Genomic DNA, 25678 nt, shown 5'->3' on the forward strand with positions numbered 1-25678 from the left:
TCTTCTTCTTTCTGCATAATCTATATTTACTTGTCCGTGAGTACAGCATACACTGATGCTAATGAAACTTGAGATGAAACACATAAAATGATAGAAAAGAATCTGCTCTAATTAAATAATAAAGCAACCTCTACGGGTTTAGACATGTGCCTTCAGGTGTAGGATAGAAAAATTTTAATGAATATAGTAGCTTTATGCCAAGAATATTTCCCTCATGCACTTGTGTTTTAATAAGATGGAATGTAAAATAGCAAAAGGGGCTTGATTTTGGTGATGATATTTATTCATAAGGTATTAAATCAGATATGATGAAAGTTTCCTTGACTGTAGTTGCTAGAATTGGGCAGGTTTAGTTCAGTGAAATTGAAGTGAAGTTGTCTCTCATATTGTATCATGCTGGAACTGACCTATTTCCTGCAGGTCAGCTCCATCCTCAGAATCTTCATGAGAGCAGTAGATTCATACTAAAACTGAGCGTTCGTTCTATCTGTAGTCCTAAGAAGAAACCCTGGCATATTTAATTCATTTAAGAAATATTTGTTGAGGGCAGGCCACAGTGGTTCAGCAGGTGGAGTACTCGCCTGCCATGCCAGAAGACCCGGGTTCGATTCCCGGTACCTGCCCATGCTTAAAAAAAAAAAAATTCATTGGATGTATATACACTAAAATCTGTCTTGAAATTAATTACCACTCCTCTGATTTTATGAGGAAGTCTTTTGGATACATTCCTCTGACTTATGGGCACAAGTCCCTACAAAATAGGTCATGTCTACTGAGGATGGTTCTTAGTTTTTTCCTACTGAAGACCTTTTCTCCTTGCAATTTCTAATTGAATTGTTACTTTGCTGTAATTTCAGCAGCAATTCTCTGTGAATTCCATTTCGTTCTTCCAAATTCATGGTTTTACTCTAATTTCATCTCTGCCTGTTCTAAAACCAATTTATAATGAAATGGGGATATTCATTCCTCTTTGGAAAATTACAGTAGAATTCATTGACAGCCATAACAGTCCCTATAATTTTTTTTTAATTCTGCAAATTTTGAGATTGGTTCCAATAAAATAAAACTCAGTAAATATTAGGAAAAAATAATAGCTTATGTATGTCCATTAATATGGTAGATTATGGGGGGAGGAGGCTTTTGTTAATTATCACTTTCTACATAGGAAAAGCAGTCTCATGGAAGGTAATAACTGTATAAGAAAGAAAAGAGAATTTCCCATGTAGAATGAAGCTAAGTAAAAGTTAATTGCTTCAATTTTATTGTTATGTTTGTAATATTGCACTCTCATACCAAACATATTATAAAATACACAGCAATCTTAATCTTTAATTTTAATCATGGCCAAAAGAAATGAGGCCCTGGGGAAAGGGAAAATCACAAGCTGGTACTAAGTGGTACATTTTGATTTGCTGCTATAGCCTGTGGAGAAAATAAACATTTTGGTGACTTAAGGAGAAATGTGCCATACCTTTCTATTTTTTATTCTGACTCTGCCTATTTGAAAACTGTATGTTAATAATGCTTTTAAGCAGATAATGATATCCACACATCTTACTTTCTTTGAAGATTGGAATCTGTTCACCCTCCATTTTAAAAGAAAGTGGATATTTCCTTTTATTCTGCCTTAGCTGAAAATTTTCAGTTAAATTTCTTGTAGTTGGATCAAATGTACTGTCCCCATCCCCCCTTCCGCCATTTGAAGGAAGCAAGGAAAGGCATGTGACTGCATTTACTGTAATCGATTTGGTTTGCCCAATTGTCCTAGCAAAAAAATCAGTTTATACATAGTAAAATGTTTGAGCTTTATGGGCAAGAAAACTAGTTCCTACCTGAAGATATCACTCTGTGAATAAGTAAAGGTAGAAAAGAAATTCTACTTATGTTGAATGGAAACCTATCATTTATATGTACATGCATTTAGCAATTTAATATTATGGGGCAATTATGTATGTGTGTGTGTATATATATAAACATATTTCTGGATATTCTGATTATTGATAATGTTACCATTGATTTAGGACTTATTATATGTTCACCAAACTTCACTATGTTATTCCTAATCCTTATAACAACCTTGTGAAGTAGATATAGTCATGCCCATTTCACAAATGAGAATTCTGAAATCAACAAATTTAAAACTCTTACAGAAATTTACCAAGCTCTAATAACCAATAAAGCAGAATTTCCTATGCTCCACAGCCTCTTTGTTTTTCTACTTGTTTGAAGTAAAAAAAAAAAAAAATCAGTCTATATTTTGAAAAAAAAGATAGTTTTGATGTTCTACTCTGCAGAATACTTTCCATTTGAACGATAAAATAATTTAAAATGGATGTTAACATACAAATTTTGTGTATTGCAAATGTATATTTTAGTATCCTTTAAAAAATTGACAGTATTTATGGGTACCTATTACAGAAGACAAAAATAACATAGCTTCTACCCGTTAGTGTAGTTTGGTGATAATTACACAAATAAAAATTAGGATGGAATGAATTCTTCAAAATAGGACAAAAAGAGTGTTAGGGAAGTTTAGAGAAAGGATGGATTACCACTAGTTGACAGCATCATAAAGGTCTTCATGAAGGAAGTTGTGTCTGGTGGATTTCCTCAGAAAACCGAGGGAAAGAAGATTTAAAGACGGAAAGTAATATGAACAAAAGCAAACCCAAAACAGATAAGGAATCCTCAAGAATGTTTATGGAAAATCAGGATAAGTTCTGTTGTTTTTAGAGTATGAAATGCTTCCTGTGGTGGCCTGGTAGGTTGAGAAAATGCTGCTTGAAAGAGTTTGTTAGGTCAAGTATGAATCTTGTCCTTTTAAATATCAAGTTTATGATTCTCAAACTAGGGTGGAACTGAACAGTACCACTCTGTCTTATGTACAAGCAGATGGACTATTACATAAGTAGGATTTCTTATCTCCCATGCTAGAATATAATTTTAATGACCCTAAAGCAAACCATATATGCTGTAAACTATTCCTTTTCAAAAACGGTACTGTCTTGCATCCTTGCTTAGAAACATGCAAGTTATGTAGCCTCCACCAGTTGTAGTTTTCCCATCCACAAAATCAATGTAACGATGCCTGCCTCTAGGAGTTGATGAGAGTATTAAATTCTGCATTGAATGTGAAATTCTTAGTAGAGTGTTTGGCACATAGCTATGGCTATGGCTACTTTTGCTGTTATTACTAGGTAAAAGAACCTAGATATTTCACGTTTTGTGTCTGAATGACTAGAAGGACATCCTTATTTCAAATATCCCCTCTAGCCAACAAATTAATGATACGAGTTGGAAGCTTTGGTGTCTAAAACAATTTCATCTTCTCTTGCACTATATACTAGAAGATATGTCAGTTAAGAGTAGATTTAAACTCTGTCACCTTTTAAAGGAGACCCATGAATATATCAAAGCCTCAGAAAGTATGTTAACTTTAACTTTTTTAGAAATGCAAATTATCCAATTTAGACTGTTGAATCAGTTTCTTCAGGTGATTTCTCCTAAAGGTCCTAAATATATTAAAAGTAACGCTATAGCTTACTAATGCCAAACTATTTTTGCTACTTTGTGTATTTTTGCAGGGTGCTAATTGTGCCAAATCAAGACACTGAAATTGCATAATTTGTAGGTTAATATTAGCATAATCCTCCATTGTTTTCTCTTTTTTTCAGAAGCAGTGCAGAAATAGTATACCCTATATATTATTGCAGCATGACATAATTGTCAAATATTGCACCGTTCATACAATCACTGGCCTGCTGGGTCTTGGGACTATGGCAAAGATGTTTATAAGAGAAAAGGGCAAAGGAGATTTGTGGAATACCAGGGAAATTAGTAATTTCAGTGATATTTTTGCTTTCCTTTTTATAATTAGCTAATGAAATAATCAGATGTCAAAGGTAGGTGAAGATATGAATCCCTACCAGCTGTTTGAACATGGATAAATTTATCTCAGAGTTATTTATGGTACCTCTCCCCTAAACCCTTAGTATCTATTTATTTCAAGTTCCTCATATTTGTGTATACGTACTTGACTTTGTGTAGACATATGTAATATACGTGTGTATAATATACATAAATAAATAAGATTTCTCTAAATAAAGAACTTTAAGTAAAGTTGTTACTGATAACCTGAAACATTATGGGTTCTTACATATAATGTTATCAGCATTTATCTAACTTTATCATTGCTATTTTTAATTTGCATATTATCAGGATCCTTTAAATCTCAAATACCCACTTTGAAAAGAGTTCTTAATTCTTAAATAACTGTGTGTCCTCATCCCTAAACTAGACATCAACAAGTCTGTGTAATGTTTATTATTCCTTATTGGATGACATTAAGCTTTCTAAATTATCTATATTTTAAAGTCATCTTGTGCTTTCTATTAATGAGAACCACCAATTAATGAATTAATGAGCTCTGAAAATTCATTGACCTATTTAGAAAATGATTGCTATTGTAGACTGAATTTTTTAAAATTCTAAATTCTGTATTAGTTTTATAAAATGTGGAGGTTTCTAATGGTTGCTATTAACTATTGATATCAATAACATTAAACTTTTATTGCTATTTATATATCAAAGAAATTATTTTATCCCCTTCAGAATGCTATAGCAGGTAGGAAATGTTACTCTTGCTTTATATTTGAGGGAACTGAAATTCAAAGAAGTAAGGTGATGTGCCCAAGCCTTCATGGCTTCTAGATTGTAGATATAAGGAGCTTATGCAAATTCATGGTAAATGCTTTCATTCATCCATTCATTCATTTAAAAAACGTATGAAACCATTGCCATGTGTCAGCAGCAGTGCTTAGTGACGGAAATTCAAAGGTATATGAGGCATGTTCTTTTCCCTGAAAAGCCCATAGGAGAAGATAGCAGTGTAAATAGATAATTAAAATATGAAGTGGTATATTAATAGAGGTTTTTGCAAAGTGGGGGAAACTTGTATTAGGGAATAATGAATTCTGGGGGAGATAGGCTTGGCAGAATAAAGTAATGTTGTAGAGGGATGGTGTTCTAAGATACAGCAAAAGGCCCAGAGTAGAAATAGGACCTGGATTGTTCTGGAAGCTTTAAGATACTCATTGTTTTGAAGCATCGTGTACATGATGGGCTAGGTATTATGTACAGTGGAGTTGAAAAGGAACTAGGTAGACATACATGGGAGGGTGGCGATGAACTGACCATAGGGAGAGAGGGGTTAGAATATGTCAAGTAAAAGATATCAGAGGCTTTCGAGAAAGATCACGACAGAGGAACTTGAAGAAAGAGGCCAAATTAAAGAGACATCTCTTGTTTAAAATTGATGAGATATAGAGACAGGCATGGTGAGAAAGAGAAGAGTAAAGGAAGACCTCAAGATTTCTAGCTTGGGAATCATTCACTAAAACTGAAAGTAAAGATTTATAGGAGAAAATAAGGAATTATTGACACGTCATGTTTGAGGTTCATATAGAATGTTCTAGCAAGGACAGGCCAAGAGCAGCTGGAAATACGGACATACAGCTCAAGTACGAGTCAGAGCTGGAACTAATGGTCATCAGCCTTGGTTCAAGGATCTGCAAATCCTGCCTGTCTGCCACCACCTGTTTCTGTAAATCAAGTTTATTGGAACCTATCCACCCCCATTTGCTTATGTTTCGTCTGTGGGTGCTTTTCTGCTAGAATGGCAGAGTCGAGTAGTTGCAACCAATACTATATGTAGGTCACCGACAAAGCCTAAAATATTTATTCCCCAGCCCTTTACAGAAAAAGTTTGTCAACCGCTGCTGTGGTTGTTAGTAGAACCTTTGTGTGTGAATGAAATTCCAGACAGGAAATGCAAGAAGTTCACCTATAATAACTCGATTTTTTTGGAATTCAGAAATATCCTTTTGCCTTTAGGCGTGACAAAAGAGTTTTCTATGATTGGAAAGAGGTCACATTGAGTGTTGATGTTGGTGACAGAATTGAAGTAAATCTCTTTTCTGTTTGTTCATACAGTGAAAAATGAAAAAGTGATTATGAGAAACGAAGGAAATAAAATGTATGAAAATTCAGCAGTGAAGAGAAGGAATAAAGGCATGAGCATGGGTTCCAAGTATTATAACTGCTGTGAAAAACTTGAAAGAAATGAACTGCCTCTCCAAACTGCTTGGAAGTCTGAGAACCAGGCACACAGTCTAGAGAGGATTAGGAATCAATAAAATAAACAGGGTTTTATGAAATAAAATGTCAATCCAGAGCTGTAAAAAAATACCAGCAATGGATATATTGAAAACAGTAAAACCTAATAAGAAGGGTATCACTTTATGCCACTGTTTATTTCTTTACCTTGCTCTAAAAATATTTCAAATGATAAAGTTTTTAACAGAGCAGAACGAGAGGACTTTTCATTAGCATGAGTGATTTTCACCCATTGTGTTTCTACTGTACATCCATAATTGTATTCTTTATGCATGCCTTACCCCCCCCAAAATTAAAATGAAATCTCTGACTTAGGAAAAAAAATAGGTGCTATTTCACACAATACACAAAAATAGTATTCTGGTAAATTATAAGCCCAACTGGAAAAAGCAAATCAGTAAAGCTCTTAAATAAAATATAGTGAGTGTTAGATAAGAGAGATTTCTTAAACAGGACACACAAGCCCTAGTCATAAAAAAAAAGATTAACTGAACTACATGGTATATTACTAAATTGTGTATACCTAAACTCAGCATTGAGTGATAAGGCAAGCAACAGAGTGGGAGAAGATATTCGAAGCACATGTATAACTGAAAAAATGTGTACATCCATAATTTTGAGGAATCCTTACAAATCTGTAAGAAAAGAATAGACAATCCAATAGAAAAATGGGAGAATGTCTTGAAAAGTGAGAAATGGCAAACATGGCTGATGGTAATGTTGTATTTCTTGACCTAGCTGGTGTTTATAAAGTGATCACTCTGTAGAAGATAGCTAATATGTTTTATGTTTCACAATAGCACTCTCCAAGATGTTTGCCATTTTTACAAAAAATAAGAAATCCACAGGGGTAAGGAAGACAATGTCTATATTTTAGAACCACACATACTCTTTGAGACTAGAAGAAAGGCTTTTTTGGTCTGAATGTAATTTTTCTGTAGCACATAATCTAACTCAACCTAACTGTATAGCTCACTTGAATAACTGAAACACAGGGAACCCAGAATAAGAAAGAGGTCCTTTAATCCTGTATAGATTAATGTAATGCCTGGATACATCTTGGAATATATTAAGCAGATAATCAGAAAATATTGGCAAAGTCCCCTGAGGGAGGGGAGAAAAAATATGAAACTGTTCAATTTTACCATCAGGAAATACCCTGATACTGTGTCAAACTTTAGGGACACCCAAATCAATAGGGCATGCCCTCCATTAGGAGGCTTACTCTTGTGAACGTTATGTAGGTAATGGAGAAGCTTAGACTACCTATAGGCATGCCTAAGAGTGACTTCTTGAGGACCTCTTTTGTTGCTCAGATGTGGCTTCAGTCTCTCTAAGCCCAACTCTGCAAGTGAAACCATTGCCCACCCCACTAAGTGGGACATGACATCCAGGGGTGAAAGTCTCCCTGGCGATGTGGGAGATGACTCCCAGGGATGAATACAGACTTGGCATGTGAGATCAACAATTCCATCCTGACCAAAAGACTGAAAAGAAGTGTAACTAATAAAGTATCAGTGGCAGAGAGAGTTCAAATAAAGTTGAGAGGCTACTCTGGAGGTTGCTCTTATGCAAGGTTCAGGTAGACTTTGCTGCCTATTATAACCTGCCAACCCCCAACCTGGACCATTCCAGCCAATCCTAAAGAACACCTACAGCAATATATAAGATTCCACAAGGGTTCCAGGCACTATAGTAACTTTCCAGAAACCTACAACCTCCAGATGTGTCCCTGGACTAGATAAATCCTGAAACCTAGAGGGCCCAACCTCTCTAGAACATCAGATAGTTCCATCTGCCTATCCCAACATGAAAAAGTTAGAATGGCCATAGCCCAAACACCCCTAAAGAGAGGGATAGAAGGATCAAAGGTGACAGTGGAGTTATGCAGAGAAGATAGGATTTAACAAATGAATATGTTTGCTGAATCATTAAATTGATATCCCTTTTAGTTTCCAGTATCTTAGAGCAGCTAGAAGTAAAAACGTAAAATTGTAGAATTGTAACCCATATCAAACTTTGAAATATGTTCTACAACTAATTGTGGTGCTATGCTTTGAAGTTTATTGCTTTTTTGTATATATGTTACTTTTCACAAGAAAGAAAGAAAAAAAGTCGATTGTGATGATAAAAAAATATTTAAGCCCTCTAGCTTCCTATATTCTGGAGCAGCTAGAAAGAAAAAATCTGAGAGGATCATATGGTAGCCCATGACACTCTCTGGGCTCTGTCCTATAACTACTTGTTGAAGAGTTCTTTGAAAACGATTGCTTTTTTATTTCTTTGCTTTGTATATATGTTATACTATACTATTAAAAAGTTTGAAAAGATAAGAAATCCAAATGACCAATAAATATATGAAGATGTTCTCAGCTCTATTTGTAATAAAAAACATGCAAATGTAAACTAGAATGAGATATCATCCCATTAGAATGATTGAAATTTAAAAGTCTGACAATACTGAATGGTGGTGAAAAGGTGGTGTAATTACAGTTCTCATCATAAGCTGGAGGGTAAATTTGCATTCAGTGCTGTCTGGAGTAAAAACCTTTGGCACTATTTTGTAAAATTAAAACCACACATTCCCTGTATGCAGTCAGTTTCACTACTATCTATAGATTCTAGAGAAATTCAGGTGTACACATACCAAGAGACATGTACAGAAATGTCCATAGCAGCCCAGCATGGAATAGCCCCCAAATGGAAACAACCCAAATATTTATTAACAGTAAAATAAATCAGCAATTTTTAGTGTATTCAGACCTTGGAATAAAAGACAACAATGAATAAGCAATACCATGGTTTAATCTTTTTATGTATAAGTAGATTTTTTATTGCGAAATAAAACTTATATACAAAAAAGCAGTAAATTTCAAAGTACAGTTTTGACAAGTAGTTATAGAACTGATTTCTAAGTCTGGTATGGGATACAGTTCTACAATTTCAGGTTTTTCTTCCTAGCTGCTCCAAGACACTAGAGACTAAATAGAAATGTAAGTGTAATGATTCAGCAGCCCGAATAACTCTTCCTCCTTTGATCCTTCTCCCAATCTTTAGGGGTATTCTAACTTTTTCATGTGGTAAAAGGCTGTCAATAATATGGGATCAGGGAATGGAACTGTTTGATGTTCTTGGAAATACTGGGACCTCTGGGTTTCAGGATTTTTTTAGCCTAGGAACAATCTGAAGGTTTTAGGTTTCTGTAAAGTAAATTTAGCATGTGAAATGTTAGTAAGATCTCAGATAGAGCCCTGTATTAACAATAATGATGTTGGCTGGTGTGCTGGTTTGAAAGGATGTATGTCCCCTAGAAAAGCCATGTTTTAATCAAAATCCCATTTTGTAAAGGCAGAATAATCCCTATTCAATACTGTATGTTTGACACTGTAATCAGATCATCTCCCTGGAGATGTGATTTAATCAAGAGTGGTTGTTAAGCTGGATTAGGTGACAACATGTCTCCACCCCTTTGGGTGGGTCTTGGTAAGTTTCTGAAGTCCTACATAAGAGGAAACATTTGGAGGATGAAGGAGATTTGGAGAGAACAGAGAATGCTGCAGCATCACAAAGCAGAGAGTCCAAGACCCAGTTGCCTTTGGAGATGAAAAAGGAAAACACCTCCCGGGGAGCCTCATGAAACCAGAAACCAGGAGAGAGAGCTAGCAGATGACACCGTGTTCACCATGTGCCCTTCCAGCTGAGAGAGAAGCCCTGACTGTGTTCGCCATGTACCTTCTCGCTTGAGAGAAACCCTGAACTTCATTGGCCTTCTTGAACCAAGGTATCTTTCCCTGGATGCCTTTGATTGGACATTTCTATAGACTTGTTTTAATTGGGACATTTTCTCTGCCTTATAACTGTAAACTAGCAACTTATTAAATTCCCCTTTTTAAAAGCCATTCCATTTCTGGTATATTGCATTCTGGCAGCTAGGAAACTAGAACAGTTGGGGCTTGGCAAGAGTTGCCTCCAGAATAGCCTCTCACCTCTGTTTGAACTCTCTTAGCCACTGATACCTTATTTTGTTACACTTCTTTTCCCCCTTTTGGACAGGAAGGTGTTGTTGGTCCCACAGTGCCAGGACCAGTCTCATCCCTGAGAGTCATCTCCCATGTTGCTAGGGAGAGTCACACCCTTGGACGTCATGTCCCACATAGAAGGTAGGGTAATGATTTCTTTTGCAGAGTTGGGCTGAGAGAGAGCGTGGGGCGGTGGGGCACATCAGGGCAACAAAAGAGGTTCTCTGGAAGTAGCTCTTAGGTATCATTATAGGTAGGCTTAGCTTTTCTGTTACAGATACAAGTTTCAAACCTCAAGATCTGGGAACTTGGGAGTTCTTGCTGTTTGAGAGATACCATGGATTAATCTTAGCAGCATAATATTAAGCAAATGAAACCAGACAAAAAATAATACATGCTGAATGGTTTCATTCATACAAAGTTCAAACATACAAAACCAAACTACAGGGTTAGAAATGCATATTTAAATGGTAAAACTATTTTTAAAAGGCAGGCAGTGGATGATGTTTTAGTTTGATAAAGCTGCGCAAATGCAATATACCAGAAATGGAATGGCTTTTAAAAAGGGGAATTTATTAAGTTGCAAATTTACAGTTCTAAGGCCATGAAAACGTCCAAACTAAGGCAGCAAAAAGAGATTATCTTCACTAAAGAAAGGCTGATACTGTCCACAACACCTCTGTCAGCTGGAAAGGCAAATGACTGGTGTCTGCTGGGGTCTTTGCCTTCTGGACACCTCTATCAGCTAGGAAGGCACATGGCAAAGTCTGCTAGCTTTCTTTCCAGGCTTCTTCATTGGCTTCTCTGGAGATGTTTTCTTTCTTCGTCTCCAACAGTCTCTGGACCTGTGGGCTCTGTTGGCTCTGGTTGCTCTAAAGCCTTTTCCAAAATGGTTCCCTTGTAAAAGGCTCCAGAAAGCAACCCACCTTGAACAGGTGGAGACACCTCTCCATGGAAGCTATCTCATCAGAAGGTACCACCTACAGCTGGGTGGGTCACATCTCCATGGAAAGAATAAAAAGGATCCCACCCAGCAATACTGAATGAGGATTAAAGGATGTGGCTTTTGTGGGGTACATAATAGCTTCAAACCGGTACAAACAATTACCATGAAAGTCAGGATGGAGTTTATATGAGGATGGGAGGGTATGAGAGGGAGTACTGAGTGGATGGGACTTCCAGAGCATGGGGTTGTGACTGTTGGCCATTTTTATTTCATTGCCTAGGTGATGGTACAGTGAGGACTTATGTATTATTCAATATAGTTATATTTCACAATAAAAACCATTTAAATATAAGCGAACATAGCATTGTCAGGAATAGACATGATCAACCACAGTTCTATGCTGGAGTAATGATTCCTTGTCCATAAACAAGCTAATGGCATGGTCTAATTAACTACTCTAAAGGCTAAAATTAATGAGGTCAGTCCTTACAGGTTTGAACCCAAGGAAGGGAATCAATGACTTGAGCAGATTCTGCTAATGAGTTGACTTGCTTTTAAAGGCCTAAGCCTTTAAAAATGTGCTGGAAAAGTCATAGAAACATCTAGTGCCAATCTCCTAGCTCTTTCCTACCCACCTCCTTTTCTATTGTGTGCAGATGTTCCAGTACATTTCCACAGAGAAGTTAGGTCTAATGAAAAGGCCTGACTAGATCTTAAACCTGAAACTAGGAACAAGCAGTTCCAGCTGCTTATAATGGTAGAAACCCTTGGTGACAGAGCCCTCCTCCCCATGAATTATATAAATATCCCTCCCTGGGCCATGCAGATTTGACTGTCCTCTGCAACACAAAGTGGGGCTTGGGATTCGCCATCCCCCAACCCTGAACCTGAGTAGCAGTTGGCCTCCCTGGGAGACAGGTCACTATGGAATCGTTTTTTGCTGGTCATTTGGACCCTTTGTGCTATGTAAGTAATGAGGTGGTCATTGCTGAAAGTCTTTGTGGCGCCTGAGCCTGTGTTTCCAGGATGTACGGTGTGGCCTCTCATGCCACAAAAGGTTGAACTACCGCCATCACTACACATACTTGGCGAACACTGCTAGATATTATTCTAAGATGTTGATGTGTGTTCGTTCATTTAGCCCTCACGATTAACCTTAGAAAGTGAGTCCTTCTTTTCTACCTCCTTTCCAGAGAGGTCATCTGCTTGCCTAAGGCCACACAGTAAGTGATGGAGCTAGAATTCCAACCGAGACATCCTGACCACTGTGCTCTACTTGCCTGCAGAGGTCATGGGTTGCATCCAGACTGGAATAAATGTGGCATGAGGACACTGACTTTAATCTACAAGGTTAGGGGACAGTGACTTAGGCATGAGAATTAAAAGGGGAATGGGGTAAGTGAGGGGAGTTGGAGCCATGGGAGAGCCCCTTCCACCAGATCAGGTCCTATGGAAAAACTTTCACAACTCTTTTCTACTGAATTTTGTCTTAAATAATTCTATTATTAGGGCAGCAGGGGAGAGAGGGGTGTTACTATGATTTAGGGCAGATAGCTCATTGGACTTTTATTTATTAGTACCTATAATTAGGACCATGAGTCTTTAGCCAAGATCTCTCCTGTTCACCTAATTAAAGATGGGATATGTAAGAGAAAATAATCAGCAGCCCCAATGCTGGGCTTACAAACCCAAGTACAAAGCCACAATGGATATGTCACAAGGCTACGAGGGTGTTATTTATTTAATTCTATTTCACAGAATTCAACACCACCTTAATGGCCTGAAAGTGTTAAAGTATGTGCCAAAGTACCTAAATTGCTCGCTAAATATAATTTATGCTCTAGAATAATCTGACTAACTTGATTTAGAACAGCAAGAAATAAGTTATGCTGTGCATAAATGAAGCAGCAGTGTAATTTTAAATACTGCTTGCATAGCCAATGAGATTTTTAATATTTGCAAAATTTTAAAATCGGTTGATTTATTATCCATATGTTTATACTGACTTTTTTTGTCCTTTATTTAGTTGCATCTCTATTTCCTTTTACTGCCGCTGTGGGGGAGTGGGGTGGAGGAGGGGCACTTCTCTCTCTTTTTTTTCCCTCTAGAAAGAGTATAGAGACCTACATTTTTATTTATTTGCCTGGAAGTTATTTTTAATGTCTCTATGTGTTTCTAGTTGTTGCTGCCTTTTTACTAACTCATGGACAGTTCAATTAATGGAATGAGAGAAATTTAAGGAGCATATTGACTGATAAGCCATTAAATTTATAAATGTAACTATAAAACTAGCAACGTTTATATCCATTCATTGGGATTTTCTTTGGTGGAAAGATTGTAAGTTTATAAGTAGCCATGATAAAAATTGTAATTTTATATAGTAGACTCAAAAAATGGACTTAGACTCTGCTGTTTAACGGTGCCTATTAAAAGCTGAAAAGTATATTTTAAAATTTTATGTGATGCTTGAAACGGAGTTTAAAGTATTATTATTCACATTAAATATCATCACGTGCAAAGCACAGGCTTTTATTCTTTAATATTTTGTTTGACTAGAGTTACTCATTTTGACATTAATTTTAATAATAAAATGAAATCAGCCTTGCAGTTTTCAGAATGTTAGTAATTGTATGTTATATGGGATACTATGTATCCATAGAGTTACAAAGTGACAGTGTAAGTAGTTTGTATCAAGTCTTGAAATATGTGAAGGTTTGGGTTGCAAGAGTTGGGGAGCAGGGAGCAAAAGGAAAGGAGATGTTTCAGGGCTATGGGACTAAAGGACAGAGTAACAATAGGGTCCTGAAGCTGGAGCAGGGAAAGAGTGGAAGGGTTCTGCAGATAGTCCCATCTGGCTGGCGTGTGGACTTGGGTCCAGATCATAAATGGAGGCCTCAAGCCCGCAGCCTGTTCCCCTTCCTGTCCCATCTCTAATTCTGTCTTGCAGAGGGGTACAATGATCAAGTGTACGGACACATATTTTCTTCTCTTGGGGAATTCGTAGAAAAGATCATCGGTGAAGAAGAAGAGGGTTTGGGCCAAGGGTTTGTGGAATCGCGTGGAGGATGGAAATTGGCAGCATGGCGAGTAGTGAAAGGAGGTGTCTGTGAAGCAGGTTTGAGGTCAGAATGTTGGAGGTACACAGCAGTCTGGAGGGAAGAGTAGGTATTTATGGCACAAGGGTTGGAAAAGTGATCACCTACTGGTAGCTGAAAGTATTGGCAAGGGGATCAGTCAGGTGATCGCATTGGGGGTGGGGGGAGAAGCAAAATAAGAAAGGGACTGATGAGTGCTGGAAAAATGGAGTGGAAAGTTGTGGCCAAATTGTAATTCTTCTCTGCTCTGGTTAGTTTTTTCCTGCTTCCCAGGCTGTGGTAGCAGGGGGAGAGTTGGAGATGGTAGTCCTTTGTGTGTGAACCAGCCATTTTTGAAATTATGCCATTTTAAATTATTTTCTTTTATTGAATCACAAAGTATGAAATCCACACTGTTGAAAAACTGGACCACGGAGGAAAATGCATATAATGAAAATTCAAATCAACTGTAGTCTCACTAAGATGGAAAAATGCTAACTTTGCTAACTATAGCTTTGTGGCTAATAATTCAACAGCAAGTTTTTGACCCCAATGATACAAGTGCCTGTAAGACACATTCAATGCATAATTCTTTTTTTTTAAGGAAATGAACTCTTAAGATGCATTCTGAAGTTACTTATTGTGTGTTAGACAGTGCTGAAAATATATGAATGCTAAGTTATTATTAAACACATGAAACATTTCCAAGATCATTCTGTTGCCAACAGGCATATCATATTTCATCAACTGTAGAATGCCATTAATTATTAAAGGCAACTTTCTTATTTTTTTAGCTAGCTAAAGTTAGAGATTGCTTTTTTCCAGCTACGGTTGGCTGCCTTTTTTATGCTACCAAAATACTGTCCCTTTTATATTTGTTTACAAATAAAAAATATTCATTAAGTACAATGCCTGATAGAATGTGATGTACATTTAGAAGGATAATTAAATCTTTGAAAGATAATAAAGAATAAGAAAAAAAGAGCTTACAAATAAACCATTACATTATCGTGTTTAGCCCATAAAATGGAACTCTATCTTGAAAAAAGGATATTCCAGTGAGGCATTATGTACAGTAGTGGAAAAGTACCATTGAAACCAGAAAGATCTGGGTTAGAATCCCCTCATTCCTATTTAGTACTTATTTCCCTTTTGGCAAGTTACTCTGCCTCTCCGTGTTTCTCCTACAGAAAAATGGGAATATTAATTGTTATGTTGCAGCGATGCCATAGGATTCCATGGAATGGCATATGTAAAAGCAGAGCCCGTGACTGGCTTGTAGTAACTGCTCAATAAATGTGAATCCCATTTCCTTCCCCATAAACCAGTATAGAGTAGTGGATTGTTTAAGTTACTAAGTTATTTAAAGTTCCTAAATAGAAGAGAAGTCTGAGACAATGTCAAGGTATTCAAAAGTATAGTCCATTGCTTCTTAGAAGTAGAACTTTGACAAATTCCTTTACTCGGATGCAGGATGACTTCTGCTTTGGTGCTTGCAGATTCTGGTTTGAACAGATTTCAGGAGACTCAGTAAACTATAAACGCCATACAACTTACAACAGTTGTTTTTACCTTGGCAGTGCGTGAGAATTGCCTGGGGCACTTTAAAACATACCAGAATGCCAGGGTTCCACCTCCAAAGATTCTAATTTAATTGGTCTGGAGTGAAGCCCCAGGATCAGTGTTTTGTTTTTGTTTTGTTTTAAAACACCCCAGGTGATTTTTATGTGCAACTGCCTTAGGGCAAACCTAAAGCCCTGTTCATATCATTTCTGCCTCAGTCAACTATAACTAGAAAATGACCAAATACCTACTTCTTAACATTCTTGTCATATGTGATATTAGCACATTGTCTTGTCTAAGTTTTTTCATCATTCCGATTAAAAATGTTAGTGTATACAATAAAAAAAACACCCCTCATCAGATTTGGACTAGTATATTAATTAGTTGGTTAATTGCCTGAAATATAAGTTATATCTGTCCTCCTGGATGCTTGAGGATCTTATTGAGTAGACTCTTTTTGATCAAGAGGAATATTGAAGCTGAAAGTCTCTATGAGATAACTTTATTTTATTTTGTTTTATTTTGCATGGGCAGGCGCCAGGAATCGAACCTGGGTCTCTGGCATGGCAGGCGAGAACTCTGCCTGCTGAGCCACAGTGACCCCCCCCGAGATAACTTGGTTTTGATCCCAAAAAAATATTTTTGGAATTGAATATATAGCTACTAAATATGTAATGCATTAGAATGTTATATTTTTAAATTCCTGGAATTCTTTTTAAAAATTAAATGTGATCACAGGGAAGAAAATGCTAATTCTCCAAAGTAATTGTTTTAGTCTTTGTTTCCATCAAGAAATATAGTCAAATTTAAAGGAAAAGATTACAGCCTTTAATTTAAACTGTCAGTCCTATTCAGTATTATTATTTCTGTTATTTGAAATAGAAAATTTCAAATATGTGAAACTGTAAGAAGCATATCCTTGCCAAAAGGAAGATGCACATGCTATGTCCATATAATTTGTCTTATATTATCCATTTCTTTTTTTATGATCCAACCTTTCACCCCTAGGCGATTTGACAGATCTGTTGAAAAATGGCGGCGCTTTCATTATGATATGAAGATATTTAATCAATGGCTAACAGAAGCGGAACAGTTTCTCAAAAAGACACAAATTCCTGAGAATTGGGAACATGCCAAATACAAATGGTACCTTAAGGTAAGTTTTTGAAATCTCTTTTTCCAATCGTCTTTATCTGTGCCGTGATTGATTCATGGCTACTTAACGTATTTCTGTTCAGGTTGCAGTGGATGATGGAAATTTGTAATTTTGGGCTTTTGTTGTCATCGCAACACATTTTGTAATGCCATCGTAATGATCATGTTGGGAGACTGTTCAACAGACTTTTTGTGTCATGATGGAGTAGACATAACTGGGTTAGCTGATGAACCACAGAGTATAATTGAATCTGTGATACAGTGAAGCATCTTATAGGAGGATGGCTTTAGAGCAGTGTATGTTATTGCCATATGTTGGAATCTGTTTTCCAGAAGGAAAACTTATGGTATATTTAGCAGTGATATCGTTGCTAGAAATATCCATCATGATAAAATTACAGTTCTGTTTCCCTAAAGACAATTTGTGGTGATGTAGCAATATTTCTAAATATTCTATTGACAAAATGCCTTCTGCGATGGGCCAGAGACCAAAACAATGCAGAGTTAATTGGTGATACTTACTGACTTCTTTATGGTTTATGTTAATGGAGATGCAACATATAGATATAACCAGTGCATCTTTTAATTTCAACTTGTTGTGTCTTTTGATCATACAGATAAATCGGATTGTGGAGGGTGTAATTTCGATTATAACATATATAGTTTAGGTATAAGAAGTAATTTATTAAACCAAGGCTTAAGTGTTTTTTTCAACTCTTTGCTCAAATTGTTCATGTAGCGATTTTCAGTCAACTGGATTTATATTGTAGCTAATTTTTAAATACCAGAATATACTGACTAAAGAAAGACGAAGGCCAGGAAAAGGTAGTTTATTAAATAGTCTAGATATTTCAACATGCTGAATTCGTGAAGCATTATCATATTCACATATACAATTCTCAAATATTTTTGCATAGCAGATATGCCTTTTGATATTAAGGAATTAAACATGTTAACCACCTGTGTATCTGACAAGCTAAGTAAGCACAGAAAGCGAATACTTTTAAAATCTTGTCTAGTTATATTTATATCAATCAAACTTGTATACACAATCAGCATTGGAAATTGAAGATGAAGAAAATTCATGGATTTCTAACCTGCTGTCATACAGCAGGTGAATTTTTAATAGCATTAAAATTAATTTTAATGGCTAATGCAGCATCACAAGGGCTCTGTCTGAACAATAGATAAATAAGAATCTTCTAAACTGTTCTGGGGAGTTGTCTAAACTTCTCACCATTTCCAAAGATACAAGGTAGTTATATATATTTTAATCTGCATTTTTTAATTATAGAAGAACTATAAATTCGTGCAAAAGTCAGGCAACATAGAAGTGTATATATACCTCCATTCTGCTCCCCAGAGGATAGAAGTTTGAGTATGGATTTCAGTACATATTTCATGTTGGATTTCTTGGGAAGCATGCTCTAAGATGGAGATTAGCATGCAAGAGGCTTATGAGGGAGCACTTTGGGATCAAGCAATTTTTTATGAAATGCCTTGGTGTCGTTTTCTCCATGTTTCTTGTGTTTGAGGTCTTTTAAGCTTCTTTTATAGTATTCACCAGATTTAGAAAAATTTCAGCAATTGCTATATATATATATATATATATATATATTTATATTTATACATGGACAGTTTCCGCAAATTGAACCCGGGTCTCCTGTGTGGCAGGTGAGAATTCTACCACTGAGCCACCATTGCAGTGCCTACCAATTGCTATTTTAAGTAGCTTTTGCCCCTTTCCCTTTTCAAGGACTCCAACTACACCCACAATAGGCTGCTTGAAGCTGCCCCCCCACTCAGTGATGTTACTGTTGATTTTCATCAGCCTTTTCTTTTATGTGAGATTCATTTTAGATAATTTTTATTGTTGAATTCACTAAACTAATTTTCCACAGCCTCTACTCTGTGGCTAATCATATCCAGTGTATATTTTTAACCTCAGATATTATCATTTTCATTTCTTAGAAGTATGAGTTAGGTCTTTTTTTTATCTTCCATGTCTCAACTCAACATGTTCAATCTCTTCCTCTACCTTCTTGAAAATATAGAATAAGATTATAGTAGCTGTTGTAATGATGTCCTTATCTACTCATTGTCGTTTCTCGGTCAGTTCCGCTTGATTTGTTATGGGTGTTATATTACCATACCTGAGCTGATTAGTACCCAGATGAAGCCTGAAAGGGAACCTTCTGCAGATCTCCAGAGTTCTCTCTCTGTATATCTCTGGTACTCTCTCCTATGAACTGTAGCTGCTTTGTCCTCCTTGGACTACCAGCTCCATCTCCTCAAATCGGGATGACCTCTAAGCTTATTCTGGGTTGTCTCTTCTTGTGCCATATCCTTAAATTCACTCTAGATGGGTCACTGAAGCAACCTCAGGGAGCACTGTCCTTTACTACATGATGCCCAACATCTTGAAAAACATTGCTTCAGATATTTTGTCCACATTTTTGAAGCTTTTTGGGCAGGTGGTTAAATCCTGTCCCTTTTACTCCAACTTGGCCAGGAGCAGAAGTCCAGAACAAATGCTTTTGATGTCATTTGATATTCCGATTCATTTACTGCTATAAAGTCTAGCAACTATATTAATTGTGCATGTCTGGAGAATTTCCAAAGATCCTCACTTCTTGGCAGGGTGGTATAATTGAAATCCATATCTTATCAAAACTTTCCCCCTTAATTGGAGATTTGGAAAAAGATTTCGCAGGAATTTCTACTTTATTTAGTCCTTTTTTCTGCTCTAGACATGAAATAATAAAGGTAATTCTGGATATCTAGGAATAAATTCTTCTAGCTAAGGAGCTATAAATTATATCACAAATCATCTAAACAGTTTGTAAGTGTAGGTCCAAAATCATGCATGCATGCACACATCCTCCACCCATGTAAACACAAATGTGGATTCCTTGGGAAGTCTACTTTAAGATGGAAATGAGCATGCATATTAGCCTAAGGTTATCTTTCCATGCTAAGTAAGTCTCTGAGAATGAGTCCAGTATGACACTGTAAGACACCTCCATCGATAAGGCAAATTGAAACTCTGTTCATTTAGCTACCTTGAACATCATCACTTTTGGTTGACTAAGAATGAATAGGAAAGCATATTTAAATTTTTGCTGAGAACTTCTTTTAAGAAATAAAATGTAGAAGACTCTGGTCAGCAGCAGACAAATCTCTTGCCATGGACCAATAATAGTTACACTGACGAAAATCAACCAAAGTGCCCATCTAACAAACACATATAGACAGGGCTACATTGGAGTTTGGAACCTCATATGTACAATTTCTAGCAGACATATCATTTCTAGATATGGAATAAAAATATATGTGCATGCTGTAAAGCTTATCCACATATGTTTCTACCAAACTCCATTCTCTTTATCATTTTTTACTTTTAGAAAGAGAAATCAGTGCCCTAACAGATACTTGGTATTGACATTCAACATTAAGTGACCACCCAGTTATTTCTAGTTTTTCACAGGAGGATGATAAAATTAAACATGTGACAATAATTTTTCAAAATCTTCGAACACAATCTGTCATGCCACCATGATGAACTTCTTTAAGGATATCATTTTTTTCATAAGAAAATGTCTGTCATGTTCTAGGCCACTAAAAATTGATTTGTTAATAAATCCACTCACTTGTCTATTTCTTTATGTATCCATTCAACAAACGAGAAGTGGTTGCATTTGCATAGTTATATCATCCGCCAAAATATCGACATGCCATGTTCAGTTCTAATACAAATTTAGAAGAGTCATTATAAAGTCAAATGCCAGACTCAGAAAGCCCAAGTTCACATCCCTGATGCTTTAGTTTAATAGCTGCAATACCTTGGGGAGGTGGCTTAGCCCTTTCTGTGTCTCTGTCTTCTATTCTCTAAAATGGGGATACAAACGAGATGAATGCAAAGCATTTAATATAGAATTTGACACAAAATTATGACTTATCAAATATAAGCACTTATAACTAATCATTCATCATTCTCTTAAGTGATTAGCTCATATTTATAAACACTAAGTTTTATTTACTGAATAATTGACCCTAAACATCTGAAATGCTGCGCAATCTGGGAATTACATCAGACTGTATGTGTTTGGGTTATAGCATTTTTTTCAAAGTATAGATTTTAGTTTAGGAATTGAGGAAAATTCCAGTAGAGCCAAAGACAGTCCACTCATATAGCTGATACTTTTGCCTACACATTTGGTAACACAAAGAAATGTTCATGGAAATTTTCAAAGGGAAAGCTGAGTACCACGTTAATGAAGTTATAAAATAATGTTAGGTCACATAGTGATGGAATGAATTGAGATGCCATATTTTGAGTGAAAACAAGAAAATGGAAATTACAAAATGCCCTGAATTTTTGCCCTAGGATGCTCTTCTAAATCAGAAAGAAACAAATTTTAAAACATAAACTTTTATTTAGATGGGGTTGTAAATTCTGGAAGTTGACAGTAGGAAAGATAAAAATCACCATTAGATTAAGTATTTAAAAGAGCTGAATATTCTCCCTATTAATGAAATGGAGCCTGTTTGTTTTATGGGGTAATGCTGCTTACTTAACCGTATTCAAAATTAATGGCCCTTTCTAAAGAAAATGTTTCCACGCAAGCATGTGACCTTGAGGTTTTGAGAAATTCCATTTGCAAACAATCTTAAGAAATAAACAGAGGTAGGGTTGTTCAGACAGAACTTTTTAGGCCTTAAATCAATGAATGTTAATCAAATATAGGGAGCAAAACTGCAGTGTGTTATTTTGACATGGCTTAACTGCTGTTTTTGGGCAAAGAAATAGTTTGTTAATGCTGTTAATTCGTTTTCCAAAATATCCTACAATGTGCTGTGCTTGAAGCTCCAAAATTTATTGTATTGCTCCATAATCTGTATTGTACAGTTGATATGTGATATAGTTATATATGTATATTAATATATCACTGTAAATTAACTCAATAAACACCCCTGTTTACTTTATGACATTATAATAAATCTTAATTCACTGTGTTGAGGATACTTAAATCAGCATTGATTACATATGCAATGTGCTAATGTTCAGATGGTCCTACCATCAAATCTCAAAACACTGAATTTCATTTCATGTACTAGTTGAGCAAAGTGTACTTTTACTTTTCTCAATATGGAAATTTGTATGGATATTGGACTACTATGTATAAACAGCTTAGTTACGGCATGAGAATCTTACAATAAACTCTTATACAGGAAAAGAAGGGGGGGAAGTATAAATGCTGGTGGTGGACAGAAAAGGCAAAGAAAGAGTCCAAGAGAGTCAAAGACAAGTTTTAACTGCTCTTTAGTTCTGTTTTCTGTCTTACCTTGGCTAATAGTCCCTGGAGCAAATTCTAAAGCACTTTATAGAGGACCTAATTCTTACGGGGTTAGATTCAAAGAGCACATTAGAGCTGGGATAGCTGCGGCCCAAAAGTGTGAGATGAATGAGGCCAAGAAGAGACTCTCTTCCTCTTAAAGGAAATGCCCAGGATTTCCCATTCTTTCACCCTGCTTTCTGAGTCTGCAGGCCAGAGGGCCTTCAAGTAGCAGGGGCTGCCATTAAAAAGCCATTGGCTTGTACAGGAGTGATGAGTGCTAGATGGATGCGGGTGGGTTGCTGGCAGTCTCTGCTGCAGAGGGTTTGTTTTTTGTCATATATTTGGATTTACCTTAATAACCAACTTTGTATTGATATGGATTAAATCAAAGGCTGTCTAGCAAAAGGCATTGGGGTATGAATGTCCAAAGTGGATAGAAGAATGTTTTCTATGTAGTCGGTTGTTAAACTGCTGATTTCACCAGCTGGTGGGTCGTTTGGATGGCTCCTTAGCAGCCGTGCCACTGGGACTCAAACACTAATGGAATCTTTGATGGAAAAAATCCCCTGAGTAAACATTTCTGCCACCTGTTGCCCTTCATAGGGACGCCAATGCTAATAATTTCATACCTTCACTGGCTCTTTAAATTACCCCAGCAGTAATAAAATTTCATAGGATTCTGTTTTGTGGTCACAAAGCTGTCCTGGTTTCTTTAACTAAGAGGACATTTGCTAACATAAGGGAATCAGCATGAAAATTTACTGCTAAGAAAATTTGTCTCCAGTCACCTGCTGTAGGGTTACAACAATGGATAAATATGGGAATGCATTTTAAGTGAGCTTTTCAATGTTATTAGCTTGTAGTGGCTTGAGAATTCCACTTAATACAGTAAACAGTTGGGTACTCCATTCTTAGGTAAATATTGTTTGCCTTTTATTGCTGCTTAGAAACTCATCTACAACTTCTCAACTCCTATGCTTCTTTTCAGAAGTTGTAAAGAACAGATTTATAAGGAGTTTGGCAGAGTGCAGAAATTCAGAGAGGCGTCCTAAATTGTTGCCCCTCAAATGTGTCTTTCATAAAATAAGTATATTAAAGTAATTGGATAATTTCAATGGCTTGTTCTTAAAGTTCTGTTGTCCAGCGTGGCATGTTTAGGAAGACGGCACATTGCTGTATGTTTTTGGGAAGAAGCAAGAACAAAAAACTATAACTTATTGTAATAACCACAGCAGTAAAGAACTGCTTAAAATGCATGGAAAACATGTCATCCCTTGGGACCCCCATTCTTAGAGTAAGAAATTGTCAAGCAAATAAGAATCTATTTTAAAAAGTGAAGGATGCTAATTTAAAATGCCAAATTGGAAAAAAAATACTGCTTACATCATCAACACAGAAGCAATGAGAAGCCGACATTATTTAATGAAATTTAAGATTGATGCTCATACAAGTAATTTTCATGAAATGCAATACATTACAAGGAGCACGTTCAAGCCACACTGAACTTCTTGCTGTTGCTTCTCACACACCTTCTTGCTATCCCTTTTAATATTTTTTTCCTACCTTGCATCCTTTAAATTTGCTTTCCCCTTTGCCTGTGGGTTCTACGCCATGTCCAGTACGCATAGGTCATGTCCCAATCCTCTCCCTCCCAAGACTTTTGTACACTTCTCTTTATGTCTCTGCTTTAATGTCACCTCCTCAGGCACACCTTTTGTAACCCCTCTATCTTAAAGAGAACACACATGGAGAGATACACTGGGTTACTTTCTCACCAATTATCCTACTTCCCTTTCTTCATAGCTCTTGCCGCTTACTGAAATTGTGTACGTGTTTGCGTGTTCATTATCTATGTTTCCCACTAGAATGTAAACCTGACAGGGTCCTTGTCTTCCCTGGTCACCAATATATCCTGAATGCACAGAACAATCTCTTTATATATTGACCATTCAACATTCATTTGAATGAATGGCTACATGAATAAATACATAAATGAAAGAATTATGCTTTCACATCATTACTTTAGGCAAATTATTCCCAACTTTGTCCTTCCCTGCCATTCTTACTCCATCTCTATCTAACTACAGTAGCCTGAGCTGCCTCTCCTCTTCTGTGTTCAGATACTTGAAATTCTCAACATTTGATGAGAATTTACCAATATGATTGCTCTTTCCTCTAATTTACTGAAGTATATTTCAAATACCAGAATCCATTGAACAGACATTTAAGGTGGGCCTATTGTGTGCAAGGCAGGTACTTTGCTTGCTCCTAGGGATAGAGTTGACTAAGAACTCCTTTCCCGTTAATAATCCCACAACTTCATGAGTTCTGCATAATAAGGGCCAAGATAGAAACACAGGGAAGTAGGTGAATACTTTGGAGAAGTTCTGGATCCAGCCTGGGGAAATGGTAGAACTTGTTCTACAGCAGTTATCTGTGTCCCCTAGTCCTTCTCTTTAAAAATTTTTAAAAATTATTTTTTTAAGCAATATTATTTGGACACCATACAATCCATCCAATGTGAAGAATCAATGGCTCTCAGCATGTTGACAGAATTGTGCTTAAATAACCATAATCAGTTTAATGCATTTTCATTACTCCAAAAAGAAAAGCCCTACATCCCTTATAAGTTTATTCTTAGATATTTGATTCATTTAGTTTCTATTGAAAATGAAATTTTTTCTTGATTTCCTCCTCAGATAGCTCGTTGTTAGTGCATAGAAACACTACTGATTTTTGTGTGTTGATCTTGTGTCCCACCACTTCACTGAATTCATTCATTAGCTCCAGTTGCTTTGTCATAGTTTTTTCAGGACTTTCTAAATGTAGGATCATGTTGTCTGCTAATAGTGAAATTTTTACTTCTTCCTTTCTCATTTGGATGCCTTTTATTTCTTTTTCTTGCTAATTGCTCTAGATAGAACTTCTTCCACACTTTGAATGACAATGCTGACAGTGGGCATCTGATTTTAGAGGGAAAGCTTTCAATGTCTCACCACTGAGTATGATATTAGCTGTGGGTTTTTCGTATATGCCCTTTATCATAATGAGGAACTTTCCCTTTCTTCCTATCTTTTGTAGTGTTTTTACTAAGGATGCTGGATTTTATTGAATGCCCTTTCTGCATCAATCAGGATGATCAGGTGTCTTTACCCCTTGATTTGATAATGTGGTATATTACATTAATTGATTTTCTTGTGTAGAACCCCCCTTGTAAACCTGGGATAAAACCCACTTGATTATGCTGTATAACTTGATGTTGGATTTGATTTGCAAGTATTTTTTGAGGATTTTTACATCTGTATTCATGAGAGAGATTGATCTGTAGTTTTCTTTTCTTGTAGTGTCTTTATCTGGCTTTGGTAGTCATACCATGAGTTAGGTAGCGTTCCCCCCTCTTCAGTGTTT

At 36.4% G+C, this 25678-nt stretch overlaps 1 protein-coding gene across 9 annotated transcripts in view; it reads left to right on the plus strand.

Annotated features, from left to right (window-relative positions):
• DMD (dystrophin) overlaps positions 1-25678 on the plus strand; it is a 2428671-nt gene that overhangs the window by 1325490 nt on the left and 1077503 nt on the right. For all 9 annotated transcript variants that reach the window (XM_077145121.1, XM_077145123.1, XM_077145120.1 and 6 more), the window contains one exon: positions 16785-16932. In XM_077145121.1, the coding sequence (XP_077001236.1) occupies positions 16785-16932 (148 nt within the window). The remainder of the gene's footprint in view (positions 1-16784; positions 16933-25678) is intronic.

This window comes from Tamandua tetradactyla, chromosome X (genome assembly GCF_023851605.1).
Source record: "Tamandua tetradactyla isolate mTamTet1 chromosome X, mTamTet1.pri, whole genome shotgun sequence".
Classification (NCBI taxonomy): domain Eukaryota; kingdom Metazoa; phylum Chordata; class Mammalia; order Pilosa; family Myrmecophagidae; genus Tamandua; species Tamandua tetradactyla.